This window comes from Pterocles gutturalis, unplaced genomic scaffold (genome assembly GCF_000699245.1).
Source record: "Pterocles gutturalis isolate BGI_N339 unplaced genomic scaffold, ASM69924v1 scaffold49654, whole genome shotgun sequence".
In the NCBI taxonomy this organism is placed as follows: domain Eukaryota; kingdom Metazoa; phylum Chordata; class Aves; order Pterocliformes; family Pteroclidae; genus Pterocles; species Pterocles gutturalis.
In genome coordinates, this window is record NW_010137603.1 from 1 (window position 1) to 12,506 (window position 12,506).

At 38.1% G+C, this 12,506-nt stretch overlaps 1 protein-coding gene across 1 annotated transcript; it reads right to left on the minus strand.

The window, feature by feature from the left end:
- Nucleotides 1-5,112: 5,112 nt before the first annotated feature.
- Nucleotides 5,113-11,670, minus strand: PLGRKT (plasminogen receptor, C-terminal lysine transmembrane protein). Its single transcript, XM_010082650.1, is given in 5 exon segments — nt 5,113-5,234; nt 9,843-9,952; nt 11,137-11,267; nt 11,526-11,558; nt 11,560-11,670. Coding segments are annotated over 5 exon segments (507 nt in total).
- Nucleotides 11,671-12,506: the final 836 nt, after the last annotated feature.

Consider the following 12,506-nt stretch of genomic DNA (forward strand, 5'->3'; position numbering starts at 1 on the left):
AGACGTTCTCCCTCCCCTCCGCCGGACACCCCATCTCCAGCTCGGCTGTTCCTGTTTGTGGCCAAGTACCAGTTGCCGATGCCCTCTCGAATGACTCTTCCAATGTGAAAAACTTCGTCTGCTTATGCCCTTGCAGGTCTAGAATCTGCATAACTGCTGCTACATCCTAACGATGCTATCTGAAGCAAAAAGCAGCAAGTAAAGTAAAATAAACACACTTGCTCAGAACTACTTAAACCGTGGACGCTTGAGGTGGGATTTGAAAGCCTGAATTCCTCTCGAGTTGAAGTTTGTTGCTGGGGGCACCCACGTTCACTGGCAGCTGTAGGCACCCAGGCGTCAGAGGCCCCTCAGCTCCAACTCTGCATCCTGGAGATGCGGAGCTCCATGCCTGCCTGTTTCACCAGCAGCCCCCAGCAGGCTCTCACCAACAAGGGTGGTGGTCTTCAGGCTCACCAAAGCAGAACTATGCGCCCTGTGAAAGTAAACTTTGCTTTTGGGTTGGCTGTTTTTCAGCACAACAGGACAAGAAGTGGCTTCTGTCCCCTTTTATAAACAGTCATACTGTGGAGAACTCTAAAAGTTAATCTCTCTAAAAATACAACGAGGTTGTTTTGTACAGATCCTTTTGTGTGAGGGCTATGCTTTCTCTCCCTTGACTACTGTTAATGTACAGAGAAAAACCCTCAAAACTCACCCTAGAAGGAGAGCACAATGAAGACAAGTGTCCACAGCCTAGTGGGCAAAGGTGAATGATTTACCTATGCTGGCAGAGAAGACATAGAGTCTAGTCACCTTTTCGAGGAGTATTTGTGTGTTTTACACTGAGCTGGATATAGAAAGAGGTGGTGGAGGGCTAGAATAGTGAGCAACCAGCAAAGCCGTCTGTACTTGGACTTCCTTTCTGGTCCAGTCTTAAATGTTTTAGGCAGTGGTACTGCTTCAACAGCAGACACTAACCATCATCCAGGCTGTTCTAGGATGCAATCCGCAGAAGGGGAAGCTGCCAATCTGAAATTCCTAAAGAATAAGACCTCGACCTGTTTCTCTCTCAGTTGAAGTCTTGACTGCTATTCTGTTACAGACGAGTTGTCCATGGCTAATCACAACTTGCATTTTTAAAGAGAGCAGCAGCTTGATCTTGTTGGTCTCATGGACTTTTTTTCTGAAAATACCCACCACATCAGGTGAACTTACTTGTGTACTCTAAGTAGTCCTCTAGGCAAATAATTGTTTTCAGTGACTGGAGAGCTGTAGTCGTGTGCAAGGGCAGTAAGGAAGGTGCCTCCTGAGTCAGGGCAGTGACTGACCTGGTGACTTATATAGCTTGTAAACTAATATAATTTATTTTATACCTTACTTTGATGCCCCTGCCCAATACTGGATATAGTCATTAAAAGCAGCAAAATATCAGATATGGCTACTGAATGTGAAAGACAATACTTTCTGTGCTTCCCTTCGTTCTTGTTAGTAGGTGATAGAGCTCAAGTTGTCAAAGACGCCTTGGAGGGAATGTCTTTTCAAGACATTCATAATTCCTCAGGGAAGCCTGCACTGCAGCACTCATCATCACTCTTCTTGTTGAAAACCATAGGCTACAAATGCTCTCTTGCTAGGATTAAAGACTGCAACAACAGGCAGTGAATTAATGAGTTTTATTAAGGATCATGTCTGAATGAGTTTGACATTGCTTAATGTTACTCTGCTTAATGCAGTTTCACTAGTAGGGTGTATTGCTCAGTATTTTTCCTCTAGTCGTATTTTAGTAACATTGCCTTTGCATCTAGGGCTTTTGACTACATCTACTGTGATCTGAATAGTAAGTTATAAAGAAACTTACTATGTTAGTCATATAACTTTAAATCATACAGGATTTTGTACAGACAAGCTTAACTGGCAATCTCTCAGGCATTTGCCATGAATTTAAATCAAGTCAGAGGCTAGCTTTATCTGTTCATCATAGCTAGAAAAACTACACAATACATGCAGAAGAAAATAAATAATTTCAAAACAAGCAATCTGAAGCAACTATCCACCTTCTTATTGTTTGTATTATAAAGAAGAACAGACAACAGCAGAGCAAAGAAATGAAATTCCATTCATGATCTGTAGGATCTTGCAAGGTAGGTACACCCTAAAATAAGGGAAGGATGATTGTACCGTTTCTCTGCTTTCCACTAAATGTTGTCTCTGTTGGCCAAAGCAAAGCAATCAAATCAATCATAGTTTATAGAAGGTGGAGGATGTTTCTTGAAAACAAGTGGCTACATAAAAAAATACCCTTTAACAATACCCTGACAGCCATGAATACCTTGAATGAGAGGCTTATTCACATGTTAAATGTCAGACAAGGCAGTTGGGCCTCGCAAGTGGCATGCACTTTCCTGGATTCTAAAAGAGACATGTCCATAATTTTGACATCTGAATAATGACTTGACTTCTCACTTTCCCAGAAGGATCCTGCTCTGAGCGACACTGATTCAGGATACATGGCTATCAGATGTTACAACCAGAAAAAGCAAGAGGATTAAGGTAGTAAGAGTAGTACCCTCCGGTCAGAACAAGCTCCCCCTACAGTTATTCTCCTTCTCATCCCCAGTGATTCATGAAAACAAAGACAGCTGCTGTGATATATTAAAGTAAGTCTTACAGCTCAAGCCAGTTGAGCACCAATGACAGAAGGGAGCAGGATGTTTTAGGTGCTTTATTTATCTCTGTGAATACAACTGGTACGATGATTATGGGCAACTTGTGCTGTAAATATCTATTTCCCTGAAGCAGGCCCTGTCAAAGGTAAGCTTTCTTGATTTCTTTCATTGTTCTCTGAAGGAAATCATACAGTTGAACCACTCTGTAGCTGGATATCTGTGTGTGACAGATATAGAATCACAGAATGGCTAGGGTTTGGCATGACTATGCCAAAAAAATTACTGGGTTTGGCACATGCAAGCATTTTGATTAATGCACTGGCAGTACAATAAATACTCGGTAACAAAAAAGGAGCATCTTCAAAACAAAAGCATATATTTATCAAGAAAAAAGCAAAGCTAACACTAATAAAGGCAGCAAAGGTGACTAACCCTTAACTTCTTGACAATCTTCTGCACATCTATGTAGCCTCTTTAAATCCATTCCTGGGTTTGGCATTAGACTGTCCTGCTTAGAGACTGCTGCTTTTCCTTTATAAATTTGGTAACTTTCACTGATACTCACTGTGTAACGCTGAATTAAACTTGCCCCCCTTCCGTCACTTTTTAGTGCGGAGGCTTGCAATGGATTAACACTATTGATCCTGTCAGTATTTAATCCTATTGAGGATTAAAAGGTGGGTTAAAAGGCACAGGTGGAGACATACAGATACCAAAACAAGCTGGTTTAATTGTTTTTCTTTCTTGGAAGAAAGAGAGCAACAGATGACAGAGAACAAAACATAAAAGGCTATTACAACTTCTTCAAAATTAAAGCAAGGTGGACTTCAGAACTTGGAGAAAAGGTAGTAAATGATCTGTTATTCAAAGCAAAACAAGTAAGCAGGTCTACATACATGATTAAGAGTAGTATGGAATATAGCAGCAAGTGGTGAGTGATTATGTTATAGTACACGCATAAAACATGAGGTGGTCTTGCGCTGCATTTTGTACACTTACTGAACATGGGTAGCACTATAAGCTGAGTTGAGGCACGCCTTCCAAGACAATTAAAATCACTGCCTTAAATCCTAAATCGCCAAAGTACAGACCAAGCTATTATAACCAAACCAACTATTATAACCCATTTTATCACTCTGCACATTAAAATGCATCACATTTGAAATCTGGTACAGATTGTATGCGTCATTAATGTGCAGATGACAGAACCAATTACAGAAGTGACTGAATGCAGAAGTGAATGCACTTTCAGAAATCAATCTTACACAGCTACGGGAACTGTGCTATTAATTTCTTCTACGTTGAAAAGCTTTTGTTTTATTATATATTCACCGGTCTTACTGTAACAATATTCTAATTTTAGTCAGGTAGTCTTCAAAAACAGATTCGGGGCATTATCTCTAGCTGGAATTTAATTTTTAACTCAACAAATTGTCAGTACAGACTTAGGCTTTATTCATTATTGGATGCTTTTTGAGCATTTGTTTTTCATTCTGTAATTAGACTAATGCTAGAAGAGTTTCCATCCAAAACACAAAATAACCTGTTTTTAAACAAGATTTCCAATACAGAAAGATGTATTTTCTTGCCAAGTGTAACATCAGAACATGAAAATACACTAACATTATATTTGCGGTATATACCATGCTAAAGTAAAGGCATGCAAAAAATCCCTCAGTTTTTCAGTACTTGTAAGGCCCCTTGGATCTACCCATTACAAAAATATACATTAATAATTTTTGCTTGCTGTTAGCCGAAGTTAATATTCATCCTAGTAGTGAAACTCTGATTTCATGTAAACAAATTATCCTGAGTTTCCGAATGCCAAACAAGCATGAAAAAGATTCAGGAAATAGCTACATAATTTGTTTTCTCTTTTTGAGAAATTATCTCTGCTCATACTTTAATACAGTTTTTCCTAAGAGTTAGCAACTGACGTGTTTACTTCTGAACTTACTTCTGATAAAAGCTGTTTATTCCAGAATTTGAAGGAGAGATGGTGAGCTTACTGCCTAAAGAACAGCAAATAAAAAGTGTCTTATTTTTCAAAGAAGTTGACTGTCGATTCCTGACTTCAAATTGAGCTGTGCATCCTTAAATATGTTTGAAAATTAGGACCATATTTATACAAATTTTTAACTACCAATTAACTTATTTTTGTTGATTATAGTGAGTTTGGTCAGCACCAAACATTTTTACTACAGGTGAGAATTATTTTCAGACTCTAAGTAGACAGTGGAAATTCAGTCTTTCATTCTCGACAAGAAAATATACTACACCAACAATGGATATTTTCAAGAGATACAATATGAAAAAAATTGCTTTAGGAAGTACTGATTTTAAAAAATGAATTATGTTTTGATTTTATAAAAGGTCATAATTTTATCAAAATTTTAATGATTCATTTATGTCCAAAACCAGTATTACAATCACATTTCAGATATTAAGCTTTAATACTGTCTTCCTATTTTTCTGTGAAGAGCTTGCTCTGAGATCTTCTGATTTTCTCAAGGTCTTCATAAGTGAGAGGTCCTTTCGGCAATTCTAGCAAAGTGCTCTGTGTGTCCAATATGTTCTCTGCTTCACCTTAAAAAAATAAAGAAATTTCACTGTGAGAAAGCAAAGGAAGTAGAAACAAACAAACAAAAAACCAAACAAAAAACCCCACAAAACATTAAGAAAATTATGAAGCTTTTCTTGTTTGTGCCAGAACAACAAAATACCAGGTCACAGCTATGTATTTTACAAACGAGCTGATGCCAGTGTAGAATTAAAGTTGTCTTTAAGGAATTTTAGACTGGTGGGATAACTGCACATAGAAGTGTTTGGTCTGAACTGAGTATCTGCCTCAGGCTGCATTTGTTTGAAAGAACTTCAGCCAAAACAATCATCTGTGCTGTTGTTGCCGTTTTTTGTTAGCCCCTTTCTCCTAAAAACTACACTGAGTTACAGTAATGTTTCGTTTAGAGATTTATTACATACATGCTTTGGAATGGAGGCATGAGATACAGGAAGGACTTAGCATTGCCATGTACTTTGTACCAACCCCATACTGTATTTGACCAGTTAGGAGTCTGAGAAGAGGGTGGATCAGATGTACACAAAAAAGCGTACCTAGAGCTTTAACAAGTAAATGAGCACAGTATCCTAGACATGCCATATTTGGGCACAGTTTTTCTTCTTGTCTTGAGCCTAGGCTAAAAGATGTCGGGCTACAGGCAGAAAGTGGATAGCACAGGACTTGAAGAAGCATTGGTCAAAGCATACTGCTCACAAAAAGATTTCCTAAGACAGTTACCTAAACATGCAGTCTTAACAGCACAGCAGGGAAAAGCTGTAGGGTGCAGAATGCTCTGGGTAAGGCTGGAATGAAAACATCTAGGACAGAGAATCCAAAAAACAAAGATACAGATTGAACATCATACATAAGTTGTGGTGGTCTGAGTGCGATATAAGAAAGGATGAAGATTAGGTAAAGAATGTGTTTGTTTTGGCTGATGCCATTTGGTACAATGTCAACAATCTTGTTTATCTATGCCTTAACTCCTAGCTTGATGATCCTTACGACAGTGATTTGAAGCTGTAATTATGTGCAATAAGCCTGACTGAATATTGTAATGCAGAGAAGACTGTGGTCATTCTTTAAAACAGGTCAGAATGCTGCCAATACTACCAACTGCAATTCTGGTAGTATTGCAGTGCTTGGGATCTCCACACATCAGTGATATCCAACAGGACAACACTGCTTACCACTCCCAGTAACTGGTAATAACACAATGTTAGTCAGTTGCATATAGCGTCTGATTATGGAATAGCAACAGATGTTAGGTGACAGAGATGTTATAGACTATCAAATCTCTAAGCCTGCCACCCACATCCACTAGAGCAGATTGCCCAGTCACCATCCTTTTCACATGGCTCAGGACACAAGCAGCAAGCTATCTAGATCTTGGAAAAGGTAGCCATAGTTCCATTGTTTGGTGGAGAAGTTCTGTGCAGTTGGAGACTGGCTATATAATCCCTCCCCTCCTCTAATAATTTGTTTGACAAACACCAGCAATATGTACCTGGACTGGGAGGAAAAGCAGAACACCAAGGCCAAGAACACAACTGATTCTCAGTGTCCCCAGCCATTCAGAAAAGATAGCGCACCTGAGGGCTGTTCTGTAACCCTGCCATCACGAAAAGATTCAGCTCTGATAGATGGCCCTGGCGTACTTAATGGCTTTTCAACAGCACAAGCAGAACTCAAAACTTCAGTGTTTGCTTTAATTAGCCCAAGCTCTAAGGCAGGAAAAAAACCCCTCTGATTTCAATGTGGGAGAATGAGTAAGTAATGAGAAAACATCTGGTCAAGTAGGCTAGAAAAAATTAACTGTAAGCAAGAACAGAAGCAAAATGCCTGGTGAAAGAGAAATAGAGAAATCTTCCAGGGGTATAAACTGATTCCAAAGAATGAAGGACAGCAGATGGAGGGCTATGTGGTCAAGGTGGTTCAGACACAAGGAATTTTGTGCAGCACGGAAATAACTGGAGATTAGGAAAGCGAATTGGCCATGGGGCTGACAAGCATACCCTGGAGGAAAGAGACCAGTTAAAGAAGGAACAATAAAGGGAATGGTGTATACATTAGTTATTACACCACAGAGATGAAGCATGGCATGCACCAACAGAACACATGGGCAAGCAGAGAAATGGTTGAGAAAGTAGTATTGAAGCGGTCACAGGGATCAGCTGCGTAATAAGAACAAGCACTGTGGCTGCAGGTCAATTGTGTCATAAAACCTTCTCTTCAACTACTTGATTTTAATCTTAAAATAAAAATGAACTCCTGAACCTGATTTCCACATAATTACAAACCTTCTTCTGATTTCCAGCCCAGATTCATTCAGGCTAGTCTACTTCTTTTTATTGTAGTGCTGATATTAGTAATTAGTTTAATTTCCTTCTCTTACTTTCCTTTTTCCTCTCCTGTAAGTACGATCTGTAGACCCAAATCTCTCATGTGTTTTTACAAGGCTAAACAAACTAATCACTCTGTTTTCTCTTGCAAGGCAGCTTGGCATTCCCTGATAATTTTAACTCTTCAGTAATTCTAGATTCCTTGTACAGAAGCAATCCAAATTGGGTATAAATTTTCAAGGAAGATATTACTGTTTCCCTGCATCAATATCTTCCTATCTGTGCTCTTCATTTCTACTAAGGTTGTGGAATATTAATCTCTGGAGATATCCAAAAACTATCTGGACATTTTCCTGGGCAACTGGCTCTAGGTGATCCTGCTTGAGTGGGGGTGTTGGACCAGACAACCTCCAGAAGTCCCTTCCAACTTCAACCATTCTGTCACACTAGGAAACCTCATCTGCTTGACTCTCACAATTTCATCAAACTACTGGATTATACTCATTCTGTGATCACCTAATACATTCAGGTTTTTCCCTTCTTCTATCATTTACAGATGGTGAGCTCCAATGGTAGAAAAACCTGTTGGTCTCTAGCTTCTCACTGACTTTCTTATCAAATTGAATCCTACCTTATTTACCTCTTCATATCATCAGTTCTTCTTGTACTACAGTTTATTTCTTCTCTGTTGATGACACCAATCAAGTTTGTCATCCACAGATTTGATTAGTATGACCTACTCACAATTTCAAATGCAAACCAAAAGCAGATCCAGACCAAATCTTGAGGAATATTGCTAATAACCCTGCTAAAGACCATCCTTCCTCTTTAAGTACAAATCTTTCACAAGTTTCTCTTTATTCCAATACTTACCTGTCTACTAATTCCCATGTCCTTCCTGCTAACTTAATATTCATGTGATACCACACTAAATGCTTTCACCAGTTTATAGTAGATCTACCACATTTCTTTTGGAAAAGAGAAATTAATTTGCTGGAAAAGACAGAGTTAGTTTGGCATACTTAATTTTATCTTATTGTTGATTTGGCTCCATAGCTTCTTTTCTCCAAAATGTTTTCACAACCCTTGCATACTGCTGAAGTTGCCCTGTGGATCTGAAGTTGTGAAGATGATTTTTCCTATATGGAAAGCAACAGGATACCACATAGCCCTTCTTCACCCTATGCAGGACCACGTGGCCCTCCGTAAACACATTACATACTCTTGCCATGGGGCTTGCCTTATGATACGCTCACTCTTTCAAAATTGTGAATGAAAATGACCTCATTAAAAAAAAATATTAACAAATGCTAAATTCCAAGTGTTCCTTCTTAATTGTATGTACTAATCTCCTTTTCAACACTCTGATTTCCAAGAATGACCCAGTTTTTCTCTCTGTGCTTAGCTGCCTCTTCATACTAAAATCCAAAGAAATGCATTTAGCCGGGGTTTAGGAAATATCTGCAGATAGACATTGCTGCATCACCTAAATTTATTTCCACCTGTATGCACCAGGAAACATCTCGGAGTTTGTCTAATTAGTCTATCATTATTTTCGATGAAGTACACGGAGTTAGGAAACCTAGCTCTTAGATGTGGAGACTAAGACCAAGAGCTGAAACAAATTTTTATTTTGTTTCATTATGTTTGTGTCAGTAGCAGACAGGAAAATCAAGCTTGTTAACTAAGATTATTTGTGAAGGTGACAAGCCATGGCCCCGTGCTGTCTTCACTTACAGGGAACACTCTCTTGGCACGTCTCCTTCACTACGAATCAGAGCTAACATAAATGCACCTCCATAATCCTACACACCCATCACTTAATTGGATACATCACTGGCAACTACGAGGCAAGACCCCACTTTCTGGAACTCACCTCTCTTTCTTCCATCTTAGCAGGGCCCTGTGGCAAGATGATCAGCTGACAATTGTATGTGGTCATGAAGGTGTAAGGGCATGATTCCTGTCTGCATCCCTTTATCTGCTCTTATCATCCCTACTCCTTGCCAAAACAGCACCATCAGAGTGGAATATGGAAGGAAATCACTAGATCTGTCATTTCTCCCAAATAGGCAATGCTTACTTCAGCTGTATTTATGGCCTTAGAATTCACTTTTTTTTTTTTTTTTTTGAATGAGAGGAGAAAGTAACTAGCAGTCTTAATTGGAGGGAAAAGCTTTGAAAGGAGAGTCTTTATAATCAGAAAGTATCTGATTGTAACAGAGAAGAAAAGAGTAAGATTTTTGTCCAGAAAAATGAGAAAATCTGTGAACCAAACTTAGTTACACATACCTTTTATCCTTTCCAACAGTGTCCCATAGCCCATATCATATTGATAGGCAAGTATAAAGCTTAAGGGAACTATTGGCAGTAGAACTCCTAGGTTCTTCTTTTTTATTGCTCTGTTTAAAAAAAAAAAAAAAGAAGAAGAAGGAAAAAATAAGATTATTTAGGACATTCAGCACATCAGCACTGTTAGTTTAAGTTGACCTTGACTGTCTAGGACTTGTGTATCCTTCTACGCTCTCTAAATCAAAGAAGAAAAAGTTGTAATTTCCTCAGAAGCATTCGTCTTCTGGTTGCTTTCTTGCTCAACTGTGAACCCAAGGCTATTTAAAAAAATGCTTCAAATGAGTTTTGACTATATCTAACAAAAATGAGATTATCTAACTCGTGTAGCATGCATGTGCGCATGCATGTGCACATGTATATAACAATCCAGCCAAATGCAACATATAGCAATCAAGATTTATGTTCAGTTCCAAATGCACCTGAGTCCACAGAGAACACATCATGGATAAGGTGCATTTAATCTGTACCATGTATACAAAACCACAAATATTACCTACATTCCCTCTAGTCATGTTATAGCACAAGAAAAACATATTAAGTCCTTCCCCATGCAATACAGCTTTATTAGCCAGGGTTTTTTTTTCCCCTTGTGTAGGTTTCTTGATTCAAATTTTAAGTGAATAGATTTCAGAATATGTCCACTTGTTCACTGACACATTAAAAAACCCAGATGGTGGAGGATTTGTTGCTCATTAATCGTTCATTAAATCACAATACAGAAAAGAAATTGCACATCTTTTAAACAATCCCTCCTGTTCCACAAACAACTTTCATTTTACACTGAACTTTTGGTACCTCAGCTTGTATCATTTTATTGTCAGATCACACATCTCTGCTTTTATATAAGTCTGCAGTACAGACATAACCAAAACACATCTGGAAGCAGACAGAAATCAGAGTCACTTTGTCATCTTTTCACTTTTCACTCAGAGGGTGGTGAGGCACTGGAACAGGTTGCCCACAGAAATTGTGGATGCCCCATCCCTGGAGGCATTCAAGGCCAGGCTGGATGGGGTCCTGGGCAGCCTGCTCTAGTGGTTGGCAACCCTGCCCACAGCAGGGGGGTTGAAACCAGGTGATCTTTTCAACCCAGGCCATTCTATGATTCTATGATTTGATCAACCTCTAAGCAGTTACTGGATAAAAATAACCACCTGTTATAATGCAAAAGGAAGATCCAGCATGATAGAAATATAAATGTAATATATTTTCTGTAAGGAAATAAACTTCATACCCAGCTGTCAAACCTATAGCAGCAAGTCCAAAAAATGTCCCAAAATATTTGAGAAATTCCCGTGTCCAAGCAATCTGCATGGCTGTTTGTCTCTCTCTCATCTGGTTCTGCATCAGTAGTTGCCTTTCCAGCTAAAGTAGGGAGAAAGGTTAAACAAAATTAAATCATCCATTTATTTTAAAGACTGCGTCAATCTCTCCTTGGTCTATAAATACAAAACACTAACTGTGAAGGGTTTTTTTTTTGTTCTTTTACTTCAGTCATTCATAGCTTTTGATGAGAATGGTCTTCAGTAATAACTCAGAATAGTTTATACCAAGAAAGTATTTATGTCAATTAGCAAATGCTTTAATGCAGAATCTTTCTAATACTGAATAAAGTTCTCTGACCTTTGCATTTCCATGGTGATTCAAAGGGTACCATCTATCAGCTTTCCAGTTTATTTTGCTTGATTTTAATTTCTGATAGTATCTTTAGAGTAAACCTTAACACCTCTTTGCTCTTTGAGGATTTCTCGTCTTTGTGATGTGTCATAAAGCTAATAACTCTTTGAAACACCATAGTTTACATATACTGAAAAAACGCTGTGAAGCTATCAGAACTTTTAAAGATACTGGAATATGTATCAAAAGCCCATGAGAAAATAGTTCTGTAACTAAAATTAAAAACAATAATGCAAAATGTACAATCTAGATAGCATATTCACGCATCAAAGTAGAACTTTCTATGGTATGTAAGAATAAAAAAGCAGAATATTAGATTTTTTTTTTAAATTAAATGCCTCATCTAAACATACTGGTAACATTTCCATTAAATAAAGACAAATTTAGTATTTCTTAAAAGTTCCTCTTTTCTGCACAGAACACCAAAAAGAACAGTGGTCTTTCCTCCTTAGAGTGATGCAAAAAATAAGAATTTTGCCATTAATAAGCAGTCTGAAACCACTGTACAGAAGTTAGTTAGCATGATAAGAAGCCTGTTTCTTCCCATTAATGTTTGTAACTCTTCTTTTTGGAAAAAAAACAGAGTACCCGAGTTAGTAGCTCTAGCCTAGCTAACCGAGTTACATAAGAAGTCCAACAAGGTACAGGAAACAGTACTAGCTGCCTAAAAAAGTGTATTCTAGAAAAGAAAGAACAAAAGAGAGAATTCAGAAAGTTCTCATGTATCTATAAAAGTAATTAAATCCGTTCTTTTCTCCTGCTTTCTAATTCAAGAATAATTTAAAGGATTTGTAATTACTTAAGATTTCCACCCATTTACTTATCTCTATTACTATTGATTTAGCCTGAACAGAACAATTTCTGTTAAATTGTTACTAATTACTTCTTCAGACTATGTTGATCTTGCTATCTTATTTACAAGCTCAT